This window comes from Eutrema salsugineum, unplaced genomic scaffold (assembly GCF_000478725.1).
Source record: "Eutrema salsugineum unplaced genomic scaffold, Eutsalg1_0 scaffold_2, whole genome shotgun sequence".
In the NCBI taxonomy this organism is placed as follows: domain Eukaryota; kingdom Viridiplantae; phylum Streptophyta; class Magnoliopsida; order Brassicales; family Brassicaceae; genus Eutrema; species Eutrema salsugineum.
In genome coordinates, this window is record NW_006256829.1 from 18,636,230 (window position 1) to 18,658,119 (window position 21,890).

The window sequence follows — 21,890 nt, forward strand, 5'->3', positions numbered from 1 at the left end:
GTCTTAAACATAATGCATCTCTTCTCTTCCAGGGCCAGAGTGGAAACCTACTGGTCAGGGTTGAGAGAGATAGTTGTCTATGATCACGACAGTGGCGTATTCATACGTCCGTGACTCCAGTTCGAAAAGTTTAAGCTAAGATCTTACAAAATTTTCTCTCTAGCAATGTTTTGAATCGTTCGTACCCCTGAGAAAACTTCCCTGAAGCCCAACGCTTTCTTCTCCATTGTTATACACCGATTTTCTTTAAAGCTTTAGTTCAATATTGTCTTTCCTTTTTAGTTTATTTTCATTTAAGCATTAGAATATCCATTTTTATCATTTTTAGTCATTTTCATTAAGTTTAGTTATTACGTCATTTAATTCTCGTATTCTCTTTTAATATTTTGTTTTTACATTTTAAAGACACCACCAAACCCCCACTAAACCGTTTTTGTTCTAGACTTCCTTACTTTAACTTATTTCAAAGGCTTTTTGCAGCAAAAGATCCTCCTTCCCTGTGGATTCGATCCCTAAGTACTATAATTGATCAGCTGTGCACTTGCGGCTATCGATTTCAATTAGGGTAAAACTTGACAACCCTCGACACCCACACACACATCAAGTCACCATCACCTTTCAATCGATTTTCATTTAAGCAATTAGGTTAGCCGTTTTTCCTGTGTTTTACCTGTTTTCATTAAGTTTAGTTATTAGGTCATTTTAATTCCCGTAGTTTCTTTTTAAATTTTGTTTTTACGTTTTAAACACACCACCAAAACCCCCACAAAACCGTTTGGTTCTAGACTTCCTTCATATTTCTTTCAAAGGCTTTTGTAGGAAAGATCCTCCTTCCCTGTGGATTCGATCCCTAAGTACTACAATCGATCAGCTGTGCACTTGCGGCTATTGATTTCATTTAGGGTAAAACTTGACAACCCTGATAATTAAGAGTTTTGGCTCTTTAAAGAGGTTATCAATACCCCTGTCCTTGTAGTACAAGGGGTTATCAAACCAAACTTGTGATGGAGGCACTAATCTATGTTACTTGTATCAAAAGTCAAGAGGGAAATGGTAAAGGTTTTAGCTAAACTAATTAACAAGTGAATGAGCATAAAAATGAAATAAGAGATGAGGTTTGAACTAAGTGAAGATGCAAATGACAAGCAAATGGTTCGGATGATGATAATATATGATAAAGGCAGAAGCTTTAGACATGATACTTGACTCGGGTGCTTCCAAGTTAAACTAATGGGTTAATGAATCATTTTATCAAGCGGTTTCATTTAACTTCGAACTCAAGGCATGTTAATCTTCTCATGAAAGTATTAAACATCTAAACTGATCCTCTTTCATACCAAAATCCCTTTTGAGAAGCATGAATCAGTCAGCAATAAGATTCAGTTCAATATGTCATTTAAGAGAACAAACTATCACTCTCGCGATGAAAGACCCTTAAACCTTTAACCGAGTGGTTCAGACATTTCTACAAACACTTTTGATGCGAGATATGTCTCAGATCTGAACCTCAAGTGATGTGCTTGGATCCAGCCTAGAGATCTCGTCGGTTAAAGAATGAAACATGCAAGACTAGACACCTAAACCCATTAATCTATCTTGAAAGCACCCTAATCTACCTATCTAAAGCCGCTTAAACGACTACTCACTGATCATAACGAGCTCACTAAGTCCTTTGCAAGACGTGTAGCGAGTCATGATAAGGAGTGTGATGCTGGATGATAAAAGAGATAAAGAAAGAACAAGATTCTGATGCAAAAACGAGATATCGGATTAGATTAATCAAGTTTCACAAAAGAGGCAAGTTCTTAAGGCTAAAAGATGATAAGAGATAAGATGATTAGGTTTTTGGTCCTAAAATGTATTTATAGTAAAGGGAAAGTGTCGCGGGTCAGCCCGGAACAAACCGGGTACTGAGCCGCCTTCTTGGGTTGATGGGTGAGTGCCACGGTGTGTCGGAGAGTGAAGCCGAGGTCTTTATGTCGAGGAGTGCATGTGAGCCAAGATCCAAATGGACATCTCGTGAAGAACACGTCAAGAACATGCATGAACCCTAGTCTTTGATCCATCTTCTCGTGTGTGTTCTTGAGCCGTCTTGTTCTCGATTCTGGAGTTGTGAAAAGGGACCTCGCCATAAAATGTCGCGGGGCTTGGTAGTCGAGGGGTTCGGGAGAACAGAGTCCGGCATGCACGCCGAGGCCATTACACCGAGGTGCACGTTCAACACTTAGTCGTTTCCAGCTTCATTTCTTACGTGTGCATGCCTTGATCTCATCATGCCGAGGTGTCAGCACGAGGTCTAGTCCAAAATACTCCCAAGATATGAGCCTTGACTTGAGCAATGTCGAGATACTGATGCCGAGGCTTGAGAAAATACTTAGCGCGTATCGCAACTCATTTAGGCTCGTATCGACCATATTGCCTTCCGAAAGCAGTAACTTTAAACACACGACTCCAATTGCTCTGAGACCAGTTCCATAGTCAAGATGACTCAATAAGCTCGAACTTTGGTGAAGAAACCCTCGGAGCTTGTGATATAATCTTGGATAGCATCAATAACGAGTGGGAACCAGATGGAAAACCGCAAGGAGCTAAGGAGCTAAGGAGTAAAGACAAGGTTCAGGAAATGGAACAAGAAGACACTTTGCTCATTACAAACGGTCCTATAACCCGAGCAAAGGCTAAGAGGCTCAAGGAAGCTGTTGGGGAAATACTTAAGCATGGAACGCTTGTGGAACAGAAGGGAAAAGAGATGGGCACAACTACACTAGTTGTGATCCAAGTCCGAGAAGACTAATGGGCTTGTGATCCAACTATGTACTCTTTTTCCCTATCTCAAGTTTTGTCCCAATGGGTTTTCTTGAGATAGGTTTTTAATGAGGCATAGTTTGGATCACCTCACATCTAAGCCCATCAGCCGAGTCCAAAGCAGAAGAAGAGGAGCGTGTAAAGAAGAGTTCGAATTCAAACTTGGCCAGCTTTCAAAGAACTAGTTCCTAGACACTTTAATGCTTTGTAGACTCACATGTGTTTCTCTTTATATTCACTTGTAAACTCTCTTTTGAGACTATCTTATCTTTTAATCAAAATCTTTTCTTAGTAAGATCAATTTTCTTGTTGGTGTGTAATATCCTTCAAGGCCTTTCGATTCATCTCTGGTGTGTAATATCCTTAGTTGATTCGGAAACCATTCATCAAGGGTCTTCCGCAACCCTTGGCGTCTTATCTAAACCCACAAACCTTGATACAATTCGCTTGTGTGCAAGGCTATCCCCTTTGATCCAGTTTAGTGAGTGTCGATTTCAGGGAGAATCATATTAAGTGGTATCAGAGCAAGCACTCAAACCGCTGGATCGTCGAAAACATCAGGTTGTATCTTTCCTTGTTGTTTCTCGATTGTTTTTGAGTTTACAAGTTTGATCATCATCACCGTTTAATCGAATCTGTTACTTGTGTTCTACTGCATCAAACTAACCTAGATTTATTAAGCAGGATCGAATATCTGAGATCTAGTTGCTATCAAAACGGATAGATCTAAGTGCCTTTTTAACTTCTAGGCTCGAATCCGTTTTTTGCATATCTGACTTTTCGAATTCAATCTATCGATCATGATTTCTTGTAGAACACGAATAGTCACTTTTGTTTTGTAAAACGATCAGAGAATTGTTGCTAGTGATTTCGTGTTATCCTTGTTTCAGGAACAATGAGTGATCAACAAGAAGAGTCCAGTGCTAATGGTGTTAACAAATTATACATGGAGGCAATGTTAGCCGAAGTTAAGAAGCTTGTGACCGTGAGCCTCGAGGAGTTTCGACAGGAGATTCAAGAGCAGACCAAACCAAAGGCTAGCAAAGATAAGAGAAGAGATCTAGGGAAAGAACCTGAGGAAGTTTTGGAGCCGACTAGACCTCTCAGAGATGATGCGGCCACAGATTATTACGGTCTTCTTAGTAGTTCCTCAAGAGACAGTCGAAGAAGGCATAGGCGACACAAGGAAGAACGAGTTCAAGAGGGTTTTGGAGGAGTTAAACTCAGGATCCCTCCTTTTCACGGCAAAAACGACCCTGATGCCTACTTAGAGTGGGAAAAGAAGATCGAATTGTTGTTCAATTGCCAACAATTCGCCGGGATTAATCGAGTGAAGATAGCCACTACCGAGTTCTACGATTATGCTCTTTGTTGGTGGGATCAGGTTGTTACGACTAGAAGAAGAAATCAGCAATTTCCTATTGATACTTGGGAGGACATGAAATCTCTCATGAGAAAAAGGTTTGTGCCAAGTCACTACCATAGAGAATTGCACCAAAGACTTAGACGGCTCACACAAGGCAACCGATCTGTTGAAGATTACTATCAAGACATGAAGACCTTGATGCTACGAGCTGATATTCGAGAAGATGCTGAAGCCACTATGTCTCGTTTCTTAGGAGGATTGAACAGAGAGATTCAAGACAAGCTTGACATGCAGCAATATGAGGAATTAGAAGATATGTTGCATAAGGCCATCCTCATAGAACAACAGCTCAAGAGGAGAAACACCAAAACCGTTTATGGAGCTGGAGGAATGCCTACTAAACCAAGATATTCTAGAGAGGAGAAGCCGAGTTCAGTATCAAAAGAAGAGAAGCCAGCCGGTGTCTCTAAAGAAGAACCTAAGTCATTCACTTCGGTATCAGATAACCGAAACAAAGCTATGGGGCCAACAAGAACCAGAGACGTTAAGTGTTTCAAGTGTCTTGGAAGAGGGCATTACGCAAACGAGTGTTCGAATAAGAAGATCATGATACTCAAAGACGATGGCGAATGGGAATCAACAGCTGAGTCTGAAGCCGAATCTCATTCTGAACATGAAGAGCTTCCTGCTCATGGCTCCTTACTTGTATCAAGAAGGTCTCTAAGCGTGCAAGCCAAAGCTATAGAAGAGGAGCAGAGAGAGAATTTGTTTCATAGCCGGTGCCTTGTACAAGGAAAAGTTTGTAGTCTCATCATAGATGGCGGTAGCTGCACCAACGTAGCCAGTCAAGAGATGGTTCAAAAGCTCAACCTAGCCACCGAGAAGCACCCCCGACCCTACATGCTCAACTGGTTGAATAATGATGGGGAATTAAAGGTCAACAGCCGTGTCATGGTCCCTATTAGTATTGGAGGATATGAAGACGAGATACAGTGTGATGTGTTGCCCATGGACGCATGACACATACTTCTAGGCCGGCCATGGCAATCGGATCGAAAGGTTATTCATGATGGGTTTACTAACAAGTATTCCTTTATTTTTAAAGGCAGGAAGACAACCCTCATACCTTTGACGCCACAAGAAGTCTACCAGGATCAAATGCAGCTAAAGCAAAAGACAAAGCCGCCTACTAAAGCATCTAACTTCTACTTGAGGGCTGGTGATGTCAAAAGATCTCTTAGTTCTAACCAACCGGTTCTTTTATTTGTGTTTAAGGAGGCTCTCACCAATATGACTAACCTCACACCGGTTTTGCCGAGTAAAATTCAAACTCTTTTGCAGGAATACAATGATGTCTTCCCTGAAGATAATCCTAAAGAGTTACCTCCTTTTAGAGGCATTGAACATCAGACTGATTTCATGCCTGGTGCTTCATTACCTAATCGCCCTGCTTATAGAACCAATCCGGTTAAGACAAAGGAGTTACAAAGACAAGTCGATGAACTAATGGAGAAAGGACAGCAAAAGCTTAATAAGAGACACGCGAGGTGGATTGAGTTCATTGAGACATTTCCCTATGTCATCAAATACAAGAAAGGTTAGGACAATGTAGTTGCCGATGCATTGTCTCGAAGGTACACTCTACTCTCTACTCTTGATGCTAAGCTTCTTGGTTTTGAACAACTTAAACTTCTGTACTCATCTGATTCGGATTTTCAAACTATTTATGAGTCTTGTGCTACGTTTGCTTCGGGTTATTATCATAGACAAGAGGGATTTATTTTCTTTCATAATCGTTTGTGTATCCCTAATTGTTCTATTCGAGACTTGTTAGTCAGGGAAGCTCATGGAGGAGGACTCATGGGACATTTTGGTATAGCCAAAACCTTGAAAGTATTACAAGATCATTTTCACTGGCCTCACATGAAGAGGGACGTTGAGCGAGTTTGTTCAAGATGTGCGACCTGTAAGCAAGCTAAAGCTAAGGTTCAGTCCAACGGTTTGTATACACCTTTACCTATTCCTTATCATCCTTGGACTGATATATCAATGGATTTCATGCTTGGATTGCCTAGAACTAGGACTGGAAAGGATTCGATCTTTGTTGTAGTTGATATGTTCTCTAAAATGGCGCATTTTATTGCATGTAACAAGACTGATGATGCATCGCATGTAGCTAATCTGTTCTTTAGGGACATTGTTCGAATACATGGCATGCCTAGGACCATAGTATCTGATCGAGATACCAAATTCTTAAGCTACTTTTGGAAAACTTTATGGTCTAAGCTAGGTACAAAGCTCTTGTTTTCCACTACTTGTCACCCACAGACTGATGGACAAACTGAAGTAGTGAATAGAACATTGTCTACATTGTTGCGAGCATTGATTAAAAAGAATCTTAAGGCATGGGAAGACTGTTTGCCTCATGTAGAATTCACATATAACCATTCAGTGCATTCAACTACTAAATTCTCGCCTTTTGAAATTGTTTATGGCTTTAATCCTTTGTCGCCTTTGGATCTAACCTCTCTTCCTTTGAGTGAAAGAACTAGCCTAGATGGAAAGAAAAGAGCAGAGCTTGTTAAACAGATCCACGAGAAAGCCAGAGCTAACATAGAGGAGAAAACAAAGCAATATGTCAAGCACGCTAACAGAAGCCGACGCAAGCTTACCTTTGAAGTGGGACATCTCGTTTGGGTGCACCTAAGGAAGGAGAGATTTCCAGCAGAAAGGAGAGATTTCCAGCAGAAAGGAAGTCTAAGCTGATGCCGAGAGTGGATGGACCCTTTGAGATAGTTAGAAAGATCAATGATAACGCTTATCAACTTGATCTACAAGGTAAGTACAAGATAAGTTCTTCTTTCAATATTTCTGACTTGATTCCTTATTTTGCAGATGATCCAGATTTGAGGACAAATCATTTTCAAGAAGAGGGGGATGATATGATCTTGGATAGCATCAATAACGAGTGGGAACCAGATGGAAAACCGCAAGGAGCTAAGGAGCTAAGGAGTAAAGACAAGGTTCAGGAAATGGAACAAGAAGACCCTTTGCTCATTACAAAAGGTCCCATGACCCGAGCAAAAGCTAAGAGGCTCAAGGAAGCTGTTGGGGAAATACTTAAGCATGGAACGCTTGTGGAACAGAAGGGAAAAGAGATGGGCACAACTACACTAGTTGTGATCCAAGTCCGAGAAGACTAATGGGCTTGTGATCCAACTATGTACTCTTTTTCCCTATCTCAAGTTTTGTCCCAATGGGTTTTCTTGAGATAGGTTTTTAATGAGGCATAGTTTGGATCACCTCACATCTAAGCACATCAGCCGAGTCCAAAGCAGAAGAAGAGGAGCGTGTAAAGAAGAGTTCGAATTCAAACTTGGCCAGCTTTCAAAGAACTAATTCCTAGACACTTTAATGCTTTGTAGACTCACATGTGTTTCTCTTTATATTCACTTGTAAACTCTCTTTTGAGACTATCTTATCTTTTAATCAAAATCTTTTCTTAGTAAGATCAATTTTCTTGTTGGTGTGTAATATCCTTCAAGGCCTTTCGATTCATCTCTGGTGTGTAATATCCTTAGTTGATTCGGAAACCATTCATCAAGGGTCTTCCGCAACCCTTGGCGTCTTATCTAAACCCACAAATCTTGATACAATTCGCTTGTGTGCAAGGCTATCCCCTTTGATCCAGTTTAGTGAGTGTCGATTTCAGGGAGAATCATATTAGCTTGGGAAGGGGAAGGCTTCCTGGATTTCACATCTTTGCGTCGCATTGGAATCACCGGAAAATAAGCTTTTGGACCGATGTGAACTCCGGAGACTTTATTTTCCAAACCACTGTTCCGAATAGAGCAATTCCAACTGTTCTGAGAAAGTTTTTCACAGATCTCAAACTTTGTTGAAGACCGAGCAGGCTTGTTCGGACCGGAAAGGCTCCGTCCTTCGTGATCTTTGAAGTCTGCTGTTCGGTTCTCGAGTACGCGCAGTACTGGTGCATTTTCCGGAAGCCGTATCTTTCTCCTCACTGGTCCGAATTGGATGATTCCAACTGTTCCGGGATCTTTGCTTGATTATCTCCAACTTTGATAAAGACCTCGCCAACTGATTCGGACCAGAAGGTTCCCCGGATTGCTGATCTTTGAAACGCGCGGGCAAGGATAGGTTTTAGCCGAGAAAAGCTTCCCGCGGTAAGGAAAATGACCGAGGGCTATGTACCGCGGTAAGCTTTTTAGCCGTAAAATTCCTCTCGCCTCGGCCAAAAACTTAACCCGAGGTAATTTGCACCCGATACTCGACCTTGGTCGATTTTGGTCGATCGGTAAGGGTTTTGGTCGATAATGAGCGTTCGGTAAGCTTTTTGACCGAGGTTTCTGTCCAGCCGGTACGAGTTTTGGCCGAGAAATTCCTCCAAGCGGTTTTCACCATTTTTGACCCTTTTCTTCACCGTTTTCTTTTCTGCTCCTCTTCTTAAGCTCCAAATGGCTCCCAAAGCACCTGATAAAGACTTCAAAACATGCAAAACTCTTTGGGACCTAATGCAAGCCCTAAATCCTTTTGATGCCTAAAGACTCAATTTACATGGGAAAACACATGATGAGGACTCTAAAATGCAACCTAAATGATGCAAAATATAGACATATCAACTCCCCCACACTTGTCCTTTGCTTGTCCTCAAGCGAAAAGAACAAATGAGAGAGAGAGGTTGTAGTGCAGATGGAGCTCATATTTCCTTTTTAGAGAGAAGTGATCACAATAAGAACTCGGATTCATGCTCAAATATGCAATGCAAAGCTATACTCAGATATTTTCCAACTAAAGCACGGAATCTCCACAAGTCATCATCACATTCAACTCTTTCAAATTCATTAAGTTCGTAACCGGTGAATCAAATGATGCAATGTTCAAATAGGCTGGCATGGCTAGGCTAAGGTCATGAGATAAAAATGATCTCATCAATATTCAAGCGGGAGCAATGCAGCAAAGGGATCTCTCTATGAACGACCAAACTTTGGCAGAATGCTAAAGGTAAAAAGCAACCTATGCATACAAGGGCAAGACTCATCACACCCCACACTCCACTCAAAGCTTTCTCACTTGCTCACCCTCTCAAGATCCTCACTCTTCTCAATCGTTTTCTGTTCACTAGGGGGCTCACTTTCTGCTTTCATTCTCAAGTCTTGGAGTTCATTTATTCGCATAGCTCTTCCCTTTCACATCGTATAGTCTCTTTTCTTTTCATTTTAGAACACTTGAGCCTTTTTGGCTTCTTTTCATCTCAGAGACTAAATTTTTCTTTTAAAAACATCAGAGCTCATCTTTTCAAATCCAAGACTCAGTTCTTTTTCTTTCATCCCCCTAGCTATTTCCACTTCCTCTTTTCCACTCAACTCACCTTTTTCCACTCACTAACAAGTCTTTTCCCCCACACTTATTCCTCGCCAATACTCTCAGTTCCTTGATGTTGGAACATAGCACTCAATGAGACATGCCCTTGTCGCTCTAAACCTAACACTTTCTGCTAAGTTTGGTCCAAGGTGGCCTTACAATTCACACACAAACATTGGCTTGAAAGAAAGATGGGTTCAAGGTGAGGGAACTGATCCATGATGCGGATTCAGCTACTTGAGCTAAGGAAGGAGGGTGGTAAAAACAACGATTCTAGCTCAAGTATGTATATTGGTATCCACAAGCCCATTCAAGCAATGCATCAAAAAATATTTTCAATTCAAGTTCAGGGTTATCACTTAGTTAGAGTTGAGTGTAATTCAAACTTGCTTCTCAGATTCAAATCGTTTCAAGCTTTACAAGCACAGAATGAGTTCACAAGCATATTTAGTTCAAGTTCTCAAGTGATTTACTCTCTAGGAAAAAATCTATCATTGCTCCTTGCACTGATGCAATCCTACATGATGCAACTAGACTCGATCTTAGAATGCAAGATGCAACTAGAATGATGCATTTTTTTTTGTGAAATTTTTCAATTTATCATATGTACTAAGCTAGATGAGACTCAAGAATGCAAAAGTCAAATAAGAACAAAGAAAACAAGATCAGAAAACACAAAGCTCCTCCCCCACACTTAAATAACACAATCCCTTGTGTTATAAAAGCGTGTGAGAGAAGTAAAAAGACAAACTAAACAAATGCAAGATGGTATATACAAGATGCATATTTACAAAGGTTTGAAGTCGATACCTCAGTCTGAGAGGTCTGATCCCAAGTAGTACGAGGGATTTGACGTTGAGCAGGAGGGTGTGGACTGACGTGGTGGGCTGCTCTCCGAGGGTTCCGGTAAGAAAGCTGTGGCAGGATCGATCCAGTCCTCTTTTCCTGGTGGAAACTCCGGGTTCCTCGCGTTTGAGCTTTCTCCAACCTCTTCTTTGTAACTTGTGCGGTTGAGGTTGTCGAGTTCTTGTCAGGTGAGTATGGCCTGGCGAGTTGCTTGACTTTCTTTTTCAGGTGCCTTACACAGTCCACCAACGCATGAATGGTCTTGTCTTGCCACTTACACCATTTTTGGAGGGTGTTCACTCGCGAATACAGCTTCTTGGTGTGGTATTCAGGCTCACCCCACACGTATTGATCAAAATGATATCGGCCTGCCCAGTCCTTCTCTCAGCGTGACTTTGTTCCTCATTCTCACATCCGGCCGGGCCATTCTTGTTCCGAGGCTTGCTAGACGCGGCTTTGGTGCACTTGCGCATGGGTGGGTCGAGAGATTGGTTGTACAACTGATCTTTGAGGACATAGAAGGAGACGTTACACTGCTTATCAAGTATGGTGAGGCCTCGGTTAGGCAGTAGAACCTGTGTGCCGTCTCTGTGCATCAGTGTGAAGTTGTAAACCCATCTGTCTCGTGACTTGCCTCTGAAGAATCCACTATTACTTAGGTATTGCTCATCAATGATATTCGGCCTTGATGGTGAATCAGGGAATATGAACCCCTGAGCTCTCAAAATCTTAGTGACAATCCAACCGTTCTGAAGCCTCCTTGCTCCTTTCTTCTTTCGGTCGCACCAGACATTGTGCCTGTAAGTAAGCATTTGAATCGCAAAGAACGCGCCTAAAGAGGGTACATGCATTGGTCCTTGGAACTCCTTCTTGTTCTTCATTTGAGTGATGAGCGGCTTCAGTCCAAGTCCTAACAGTTCAAGCTCGGCCGTGTGAATAACACCAGGGTTATCGGTCAAGAAGAATGTAGAGGCTAAAACTCGGTTGGTGTATCGGATCGCAGGGTTTCTGATGCAACTCGTCTTGCTCTTGCCTCCCAGGTAAGGTCCAAAAGCGATTGTTTCCCACAAGGCAGCCAACTCTTCTTTTGGGTACACAAACTTGTCAAGCGAGCTTCCGTTCTTTTCAAATCCAAATATCTCATCAAGCTCCTTGAAACTGACCTTGTAGTGCACGTTTTCCATGTCAAACTCAATGTGGCCGAACCCTTTTCCATGTAAGCGATTGGGATCTCTCTTGGGGTAGATGACAACCTCCAAAGTGGCAAGAAACTGTTGTGTGAATCCCTCATAGGCAACATCACTCATCTCAAAGAACTCGGCCAAACCCATGTTTTGAAAGATGAGGGTAACATCTTCTAGTATCTCAAGCCCCCTCAAAAGCTCCTTATCAGGAAACCGACCTTGAGCCACTCTTATAGAGTTAAAGTGGTCCAAGTACTCCTCAGTAGTTGGGAAATGCTCTTCCTCGGGCTCGGGCTTCGGTTCCTTCTTGGCCTTCTTGCCACTTTCTTCTTTGTGAGGGACTAGGGCTCTGAGCTCGTCGTCATCAGATCCAACGACTGCCTGCTTCCCATTCTTCCTTGATTCAAGAGCCGGTGCCGGAGTGAGATCGGCGTTCCTTGCTCGTTTAGCGGCTGGCTCACCACGGCCACGGCTTTCCCTTTTGTACCTCCCCTCTGGACCTCGCTTTTGTTCATCTCATGAGCAGGAACAGTTTGTTTGCCGGTCATCTGCAAAGGAGATTCTCACGGAAACCGTTAGAATCAAGTATATCAATAAGCACAAGATAGCAAAACAAAGCTTTTCTTCTAACAAGACTGGTTTTATAGCTTCCTCAAACATCAAAGAGAGTATCAACAAGCTAGAACAACTGGAAAGAGTCAAAATATCTAGACAGTTCAGCTCAATATCTCAGTTCACATTTAAAGCCGATTCCAAGCGCATTTTCTCAAGAATTTTAAAAACTCAAGAACAAGTGATTTTCAGAGCAAAGACCAGTTTTTCATGTGTTGTCTATCGTGATGGAATTTTTAATATTGTTCCCAAAGGCCGATACGTTCTAAAAGAATCGATTCCACATTTTACAAACATTAAAGCTCGCAAATAATGAAGGAAAAAGATGAGTTCTTTGAGATGCAAATACCTTTGGGAATTCAAGGTTTAAGCTTAGTGAGATGCTTATGCAGAATAGACAACACCCTAACGAGTCTAGAGCACTTGGAATCGCGTGAAATGAATGAGAGATGAGAGAGATGTGTTCGCGAAATGCAGAGAAAAGAGTGAAGAAGGCAAACTCTGCGTTTTAGCTCAGTATGGAGGCTGGTATGGGCTGGAGCGCGCTTTCCAGCTGGCATTTGGACTGTTGTGGGACTGGTCCCCCCCTCTGCTCCAGCTCCAACCATTGACCGCGCCAAAAATATCTTTGACCGAGCATTCAAATTTGAATTACCGCGCAAAGCCTTCAAATGGATGCGGTATGGGAATGACGTGGGCCGTACGGTCTGGAGTGCTTTTTCTTGTGTTAACATGAGCGGCCTCGGCTTGTTCCACCACGAGGGCACCAAACCGAGCGATTTGAGTAACTCTCTGTGGCCTCCAAGTCGCTTCCATAGACCGCGCAAAGCCTCTTTTTCGATCTAAGTGTTCCAAGTGTTCTTGTTTTTAATCGTTCTTGAAACCGGGCACCTCGGCACTCTCCACCACGAGGGTATAATGCCGAGGTCACTTATTTTAACAAAGAACACTTGGTGCTTGGGGGTTTAAACGGGCTGGCCTTGGTGTAAACTGGTCGCGGCCTCGGATCGAGGTTTTTGACCGTTTTAAGTGAGCATCGGTCCTCGGTATGATTATACCGAGGTGTTTACACCGTGAGCCTCCCCCACACTTAGCCATTTCACCACTTTACTTCATATACACGGCCATGATGAAAATAAGTCGAGGAGTTTAGCTGAGGTTTTCAAGCTTATACTCGGTAAAAGGTGACCGCGGTATGAATATACCGAGGGTCGATACCGAGGCTATGAATACTATCCGACTTAAATCGTCAGGCCGTGTATTTTTCAAGCTTTTCTCTCAAGGCTCACTGTCTAACTCCTGAAACACTTAACAAACCCTTCAAAAAGCTTCAAATAAAAAGAAAAAGAAGATGAAAAACGAAATATGTACAAGGATAAGCTTGGGGTGTCTCCCAAGAGCACTTTGTTTAACGTCTCTAAGTTTGACTTTTCATACCTTTTCAGGCTGATTCCGGTTCAAGAAGAGGAACTGAGGTAGCTCCCTCTCTTGTTTCTGATGCCAAGTAATGCTTTACTCTCTGACCGTTTACCACAAAGCCTTGTCCATCTTTTCCTTTTAACCCGACGGCTCCATAAGGCCTTACTTCAAGAATTGTGAATGGACCGGACCACCTAGACCTCAGCTTCCCAGGGAACAGCTTAAGTCTCGAGTTGAACAACAGAACTTGGTCCCCTTCTTTGAACTCTCCCTTGTGTATCTTCTTGTCAACAGATCTCGTGAAGAACACGTCAAGAACATGCATGAACCCTAGTCTTTGATCCATCTTCTCGTGTGTGTTCTTGAGCCGTCTTGTTCTCGATTCTGGAGTTGTGAAAAGGGGCCTTGCCATAAAATTTCACGGGGCTTGGTAGTCGAGAGGTTCGGGAGAACAGAGTCCGGCATGCACGCCGAGGCCATTACACCGAGGTGCACGTTCAACACTTAGTCGTTTCCAGCTTCATTTCTTACGTGTGCATGCCTTGATCTCATCATGCCGAGGTGTCAGCACGAGGTCTAGTCCAAAATACTCCCAAGATATGAGCCTTGACTTGAGCAATGTCGGGATACTGATGCCGAGGCTTGAGAAAATACTTAGCGCGTATCGCAACTCATTTAGGCTCGTATCGACCATATTGCCTTCCGGAAGCAGTAACTTTCAACACACGACTCCAATTGCTCTGAGACCAGTTCCATAGTCAAGATGACTCAATAAGCTCGAACTTTGGTGAAGAAACCGTCGGAGCTTGGGAAGTGGAAGGCTTCCTGGATTTCACATCTTTGCGCCGCATTAGAATCACCGGAAAATAAGCTTTTGGACCGATGTGAACTCCGGAGACTTTATCTTCCAAACCACTGTTCCGAATAGAGTGATTCCAACTGTTCTGAGAAGGTCTTTCACAGATAGCAAACTTTGATGAAGACCTGGCAGGCTAGTTCGGACTGGAAAGGCTCCTTCCATCGTGATCTTTGAAGTCCGCTGTTCGGTTCTCGAGTACGCGCAGTACTGGTGCATTTTCCAGAAGCCGTATCTTTCTCCTCACTGGTCCGAATTGGATGATTTCAACTGTTCCGGGATCTTTGCTTGATTATCTCCAACTTTTATAAAGACCCCGCCAACTGATTCGGACCGGAAGGTTCTCCGGATTGCTGATCTTTGAAACGCGCGGGCAAGGATAGGTTTTAGCCGAGAAAAGCTTCCCGCGGTAAGGAAAATGACCGAGGGCTATGTACTGCGGTAAGCTTTTTAGCCGTAAAATTCCTCTTGCCTCGGCCAAAAACTTAACCCGAGGTAATTTGCACCCGATACTCGACCTTGGTCGATTTTGGTCGATCGGTAAGGGTTTTGGTCGATAATGAGCGTTCGGTAAGCTTTTTGACCGAGGTTTCTATCCAGCCGGTACGAGTTTTGGCCGAGAAATTCCTCCAAGCGATTTTCACCGTTTTCTTTTCTGCTCCTCTTCTTAAGCTCCAAATGGCTCCCAAAGCACCTGATAAAGACTTCAAAACATGCAAAACTCTTTGGGACCTAATGCAAGCCCTAAATCCTATTTTGATGCCTAAAGACTCAATTTACATTGGAAAACACATGATGAGGACTCTAAAATGCAACCTAAATGATGCAAAATATAGATATATCAAACCCTCAACACGACAGCACATATCACCCCTCCATAAATATGAACAAGGAGGAAGCTTAACTTTCCACTCCATAAATATAGACAAAGGGGAGGCTTAACCTTCCACTCCATAAATATAAAAGGAAGAGACTTACCTTCCACTCCATAATTATTATTTGAGGAGACAAAGTCTACCATATAATAATTTTTTTTTTCAGAGAAGGCATAGTGTAACACCCGTATTTGGGAAAATCTTACCAAGTAGGAAGATTGGTTACTGGAATTAGATTTATGTAGAGCCGAAATGGGAAAAATCCGGGAAGGTTAACTGAGGAAAGTCGGAAAATGGATTTAGTCAGAGAAAACTGGGTTTAGTCGGTGATGCCGAGCTAAGTCCAACATTCGCCTAGCCAAATCAAGCTTTGTCCGAGCTAAAATCAGCTGCCGGGATTTTTGGAAAGTTTAGCTGGATATTCTGACAAGCCGAGTTTTTTAAATTTGGTTGGAATTCAGATAAGACAGCCTTTGTCGGCTTCGGGTTTGCGCAGGAGCGGTTATCGGGTAAGCGCTTTCGGGAAAAAGTGCTGGAACGGTTATTGGATTTGGTCGAGCAAGCGCTAGCGTGGAAACAGTTATTGTCGGGTAAAATATACGCGTGAGCGGTTTTTAGCCAAGAGGGAGTTCATATTGGCGCGAGAACGATTTCTGGGCGATTTTCTGCAGAAAAACAAGTGAGCGCCTATATATTAAAGGGTTCTGGCTCATTTTCTCTTCTTCGAGCGATCAAAAACCTCAGAAAGATTGAGAGAAACAGTTTTAAGAGAAGTCAGTCAAGAGAAATTATCTGTAGCCGAGAGATATCCGATTCAAGCCGAGAGCGACTACAATTTTGTCGAGTGTAGTCTGGATTCAGCCGAGCCATCGTGGGAACAAGTTAGAAAGATCGTGCTACACATAGCCTATCTTTCTGAAAAAAATAATACATAAATAGAGAAGGCATAATCGATAACAACAAAAAAATTAAAAACAAGCCTATCATAGATTTTGAGGAGATGGAGCCTACCATTCCGTTCATAATATAGAAACTTAAAAAGATAACATGAATGTAACTATTACCTTCAAATTGATGAATGAACGAACAGTAACAGAGAGATGATCGTGTTTTCCGTATACGAACGAGCAAGGAGACGATCATGCTGAAAACGTGTTGTGAAAAACAACTTTGGGAAGGCGTTCGTATATATGTAAACACTAGAGAAGAGAGACTTAGAAAGAGAGTTAGAGAATGAAGAAAAAAACTATCAAGATATTTTCTTATTTCTCTCACTAGATTGTCAATCTTTTACAAAGCCAAGCTCACATATATATAGCAAAGAAGGTTGGAGATAAAGTTTTATAAACTTGGGGACAAAGTAGTCCATGGGAGATGAATCTCTAGGGAGATGAATATTTAATAGCTAAGAAGTTTGGGGAGAAAACTATTCCCAAATGTATAATCAATATATTTTATAACATAAAGAGTGTTTTCCTCTTGAAGCTTTTATGCTTTGTTTTGCTTGTCTATTTTAATTGTTTTCCTCTTAAAATCAAGTGTATATCATTAGAATATTATGGGAGATGTTTTACTCTTCGTGTGAAACTTCTGCAATTTAAGTTGCTTTTTCATGTGTTAATTTGTGTGATTCAATCAACACCTCCATCTCCACCTCTACTATCTTCTCACCATCCATTTCAAGTTGTAGGCTTTGAAATCACTTGATTTATAAGATTGTGAGATTAAATTTTATATCAACAAATGCCACATCACCTTTTGACAGACCTATATTAGTGCTCCAACACCATCTAGCTACTTTACACATATTGATCATACAACAGGATTATCAAACAAGTATGATTGTGCTTCTACTAATGCTTTCCTAGATTCAGATTTGATAATAAGATGTCATAAGTTATAAGTAAGAAATGGATATTCTACCCATTTCTGGTTTGATCAATGGTCTCCATCAGGCAAACTGATGGACATCATAGGAGCATAGGGAGTTATTGACAAGGGGATTCCAGCACACACAACTTTGGGGCATGTTCTCGATATTCTGATAAAAACACTTTTGCAAGTCAATAAGATCAATTAATCTCTTGGTGATATTTTAGCATAAGAGGAACAATCCAAATGGGATAAGGTTCAATCAGTAAGAATTTGTATAATACTTCTTAATCCTAGCAAGCAAGACGTTTTGGTTTTTCAACTAATGTCTAAGTGATTTAAATTAAATACAAATAAATAAGGAAACTAAACAAAGCAATTAACTAAGCAAGATTAACAATAATAAAAAGATGAATCATTGGGTGAGATCATTCACTTTGCTAAACTCTAGATATGATCTATGATGCTAAAACAATCAATTACTTGCATAATCTAGATCATTAATTTAGAGTAATTCACACTCATGAAACTAATATTTTTGCTAATTACTTAATCAAGAACAAACGATCATTTGTGAAAAAGCAATTATCAAAAATTAATAACAGATCAAATGACTAAATAAACACCTTATACAATCATTCTCATGAGTTAAGCATGCAAATCCTTTATCTAAATTCATTGGAGAAATTCATCAAACACCTTATGGGTTGTGAAATTTCCTAAAAGACTAAGATTTATCTATCTCAAGCAAATCTGACATAAAGTCACTTAGATAAATAAGAAAACAAGAATCTAAAACCTAGAAAACATAGATCAACCCTGAAATCACCTTAATCTATCTCACACATGGATTCAAAAGATAAACTACTCACTAATCATGTTTAACTAAACAAATCTGATGAAAGATATGTTAAGTATCATGATTATTAATGATTAAGAAAAGATAAAAAGAAGATAGATTAGAGTAAATTAAATAAGATTCAAACTTGCACTGAACTCAATAAAAGATCTGTTTACAAATTTTAGATACCAAAAAAAAAAAAAATTTACAAAGGGAAGAGATGTGTGCTCTATAACTAGGCCTAGGGTATTTATAGGTGGTGGTCCACGTTCAGGTCTTGGGCTCCATACCGGTCACATTCTGACTGGTATGAGTGTTCTCTTTGGGTGTCTTGGTGATGTGGTCGTGTGTTGAGGGTTGTCAAGTTTTACCCTAAATGAAATCAATAGCCGCAAGTGCACAGCTGATCGATTGTAGTACTTAGGGATCGAATCCACAGGGAAGGATGATCTTTCCTGCAAAAGCCTACGAAAGAAATATGAAGTAAGGAAGTCTATAACCAAACGGTTTTGTGGGGGTTTTGGTGGTGTGTTTAAAACGTAAAAATGAAATTTAAAAAGAAACAACAGGAATTAAAATGACCTAATAACTAAACTTAATGAAAACGGGTAAAAACGGGAAAAACGGCAAACCTAATTGCTTAAATGAAAATCGATTGAAAGGGAATGAAAATAGTAAACTAAAGCTTGAAATAAAATGGTGTGGATCTATAAGAAAAGAGGCGCTGGGGTTCAGGGAAGTTTTCTCAGGTGTACGAACGATTCAAAACATTGCTAGAGAGTAAATTTGATAAGATCTTAGCTTAAACTTTTCGAACTGGAGTCACGGACGTATGAATACGCCACTGTCGTGATCATAGACAACTATCTCTCTCAACCCTGACCAGTAGGTTTCCACTCTGGTCCTGGAAAAGAAGAGATGCATTATGTTTAAGACTCGTCAGCATTCACAAATCTCTCATAGGTAGGTTTCCACTCCTATGTTTGTTTTGCTCTCCCAAACTAGATCTGACACCGGATGAACACTTTCGTGTCACCAATCATCTGGATCAGATTGTAGTTCATGACGCAACTCTCATGCAGTAAAAACGAATTCAGAAGAAAAAGTTCTAAGATTCGGCTCAAAAGCTCATGGAATCCTCACCGAACATATAAATCCCCATCGAAAATCCCTTAGTCCCAACAATAAAACTACTCAGACATGATGAACGAAATCAAAAACATACAGTAAAACCTCTATAAATTAATAATGTCGGGACCATAATATTTTATTAGTGTATCGTGATATTAATTTATCTATAAATTAATAATTATTAATTTATTGTATAAATTAGATAATGTTTGTGTACTTAATTAATGTACATTTTTAATTCCTTAATTTTTTATACTAATATTCCATATTTTTATGTTAATATATGAAGCAGTTTTCTTCAATTTATGTTAGTATTCCATTTTTTTATTTCTTAAATTTTTCCTTGACATTCATGAACTTGAGGTTTTGATTAATTATCTCGGTTATCGGAACAAAATGGATGTTAATACCATACTCGACTATCCTGCTGAAAACGATACATGCTCAGAAGTTCAGAGTTTAGAAGAGATTGTGGCTACTGTCCTTAATGTTGATGATGAAGTTGAAGATGATGTTATGGAATCTTGGTCAAGAAATTAATGTGACTTGTGAAGTACAGCAATTATTAGGAAACAATCGAGTTAGAGCTGTAGCTATGAGTGCGACAGAGGGTTTAAAGAGAGGAATGGACGTGGTTGATATGGGAAATCCTCTAAGTGTTCCAGTCGGCGGAGCGACTCTAGGACGAATTTTCAACGTGCTTGGGGAACCTGTTGATAATTTAGGGCCTGTCGATACTCGCACAACATCTCCTATCCATAAATCCGCGCCTGCTTTTATCCAATTAGATACAAAATTATCTATTTAGAGCAGCCGGACGGACTATTCTAGTGAGTCTAGTGACTACTAGAGTAGAGTTGAGTCAAAAGGTATGGTATAGCAGCCTTTCCGAGCGAGCCTCTGGGATCTCCTGTAAACCCCCATGATGTGGTAAAGGGAGGATATTAGGGGAAGCAGTGAGTGGAGATTCCCCTGCGGAGAGCCGGATGAGGGGAGACCTTCACGTCCGGTCTTGACAGCAGTTTCGCGTAAGGAAGCGATTATGGCTTCAAGAACTCTTCAAAAAATTTGGATGCAGACTGAGAAGACAACACCAGAAGTTGTTGATGCAATAAGTAAAATTAGAGATAAGTTTCAACGAGATTCCAACTTTCAGAAAAAGCAAACAACAATGGATTCATATTTTTCTAGATTACCTTAGATATATTTACCTAAAATTTATAATTATTAATTTATGTTTTTGTTGGGACCATATTTTTACATAGGAGTTTTAAAAAAATTATTATCTTATTATTTTATCGAATTTGATGATTTTTTACATTGGCCCAACTCGGGACCAGAGAAATTTATTAATTTATAGTGATTATTAATTTATCGAGTATTAATTTATAGAGGTTTTACTGTAGTATTAAAAAGTAGAATAGAAACCGAAATTGAAAAAGAAAGAACAAGGGTTCAAGAGACAAATCTCTCTCTCCCTAAAACCTAAAACTTAAAAAGTATTCTAAAACAATAAGAACATATGAGGGCATATGAATTAGGGTTCGTAAAACATGTATTTATAGTGCTCAAGACATCTCTAGGGTCTAGGGTTCCGAAATCAAGGCTGGGAAAATGATATGGGCTTCGGGGTCGGAGTTAGCTGGCCGCGGTCGGGATGAGTGTGACCGCGGGAAATGGGTGGATGGCCGCGGTCGCGGTGCTTCTGACCCCGGGAAATACTCTGTTGGCCGCGGGTGGAAACGCTTGCCGGCTGGTTTACGAGACATCTTGCTCTTCGCGTATCTTTTGATTGAACCGTTGGATTGTCAAGCTGTAAAGTGTGCTGGAAAGCTGATACTTCCATCTTTAATATCTTCAAATTTGAGCTGGATCAGACAGTGAGAAGGCCTTCAATCAGGGGTGAACTTCTGACGGTTTGACTCTGAGCTGAAATCTGGTTTTCTATCCATTTTGTTAAGCTTTTCCCTAAGTTACCTGAAAAGAGTCTTGGAACTACAAATACTAGAAAAACGTAATAAAAGTACTTAAAAGCAATTAAAAACATAGAAAAAGTATTTCAAAACGATCCATAAAATTGGTCAAAATACGGTGTTATCAACTCCCCCAGACTTAAACCTTTGTTTGTCCTCAAACAAAGCAAAAGCCTAAACTGGTTAAGTTAAAACAAAAATAGGGAATGCACAAATCTCAGAGACATGAACTCCTAAACTAGGAACAAAGATCGTGCATCAATCCACAACTTAGTCTAGAAAATTCTCACCAATGCACAAAAGATACTAGTCCACTTTTTCCGTCATGCAAAACTTAAACAATCTAAATCTTGATTCCAGTCAACTAGCTCTCTACATTCATTAAGTTCAATAGTGAGTTCTCATTAAAGACATCATTCAGGGTAGACGGCGTTTGACATTAAAAGGGCTGTTTAAATGGTGGAGTTAAAGTGTTTCGGGTTACCTGATGAATCTGGAGGATGCAAGATAATATGCAAAACCGCAAGAGAGATAAGGACCTGTTGATGACCGCAATTTTCAGTCACTTCTTCTTGCCAAATGTTGTTGCATAATCCTTCCTCCTTTGTTGTGAACAGCTATTCCCCCAGACTTAGATTCTTTCCGGGAATCAGAAAATGATCTCCAAAACTCCATAAAATCAGACTCCAGTTGCCTTGGGACTTAAAATTCGACCTCTCTAGACT

The 21,890-nt window shown here is 40.7% G+C and overlaps 1 protein-coding gene across 1 annotated transcript; it reads left to right on the forward strand.

Annotated features, from left to right (window-relative positions):
* The first annotated feature begins 3,700 nt into the window (after nt 1-3,700).
* LOC112086641 lies at nt 3,701-5,191 on the forward strand. The gene has a single exon (XM_024155613.1). It carries the CDS (start codon nt 3,701-3,703, stop codon nt 5,189-5,191), a length of 1,491 nt encoding a protein of 496 aa, XP_024011381.1.
* Nucleotides 5,192-21,890: the final 16,699 nt, after the last annotated feature.

Excerpts from the sequence above, each read along its gene's own strand:
- LOC112086641 (XM_024155613.1), top strand. The coding sequence starts at position 3,701 with ATGAGTGATCAACAAGAAGAGTCCAGTGCTAATGGTGTTAACAAATTA.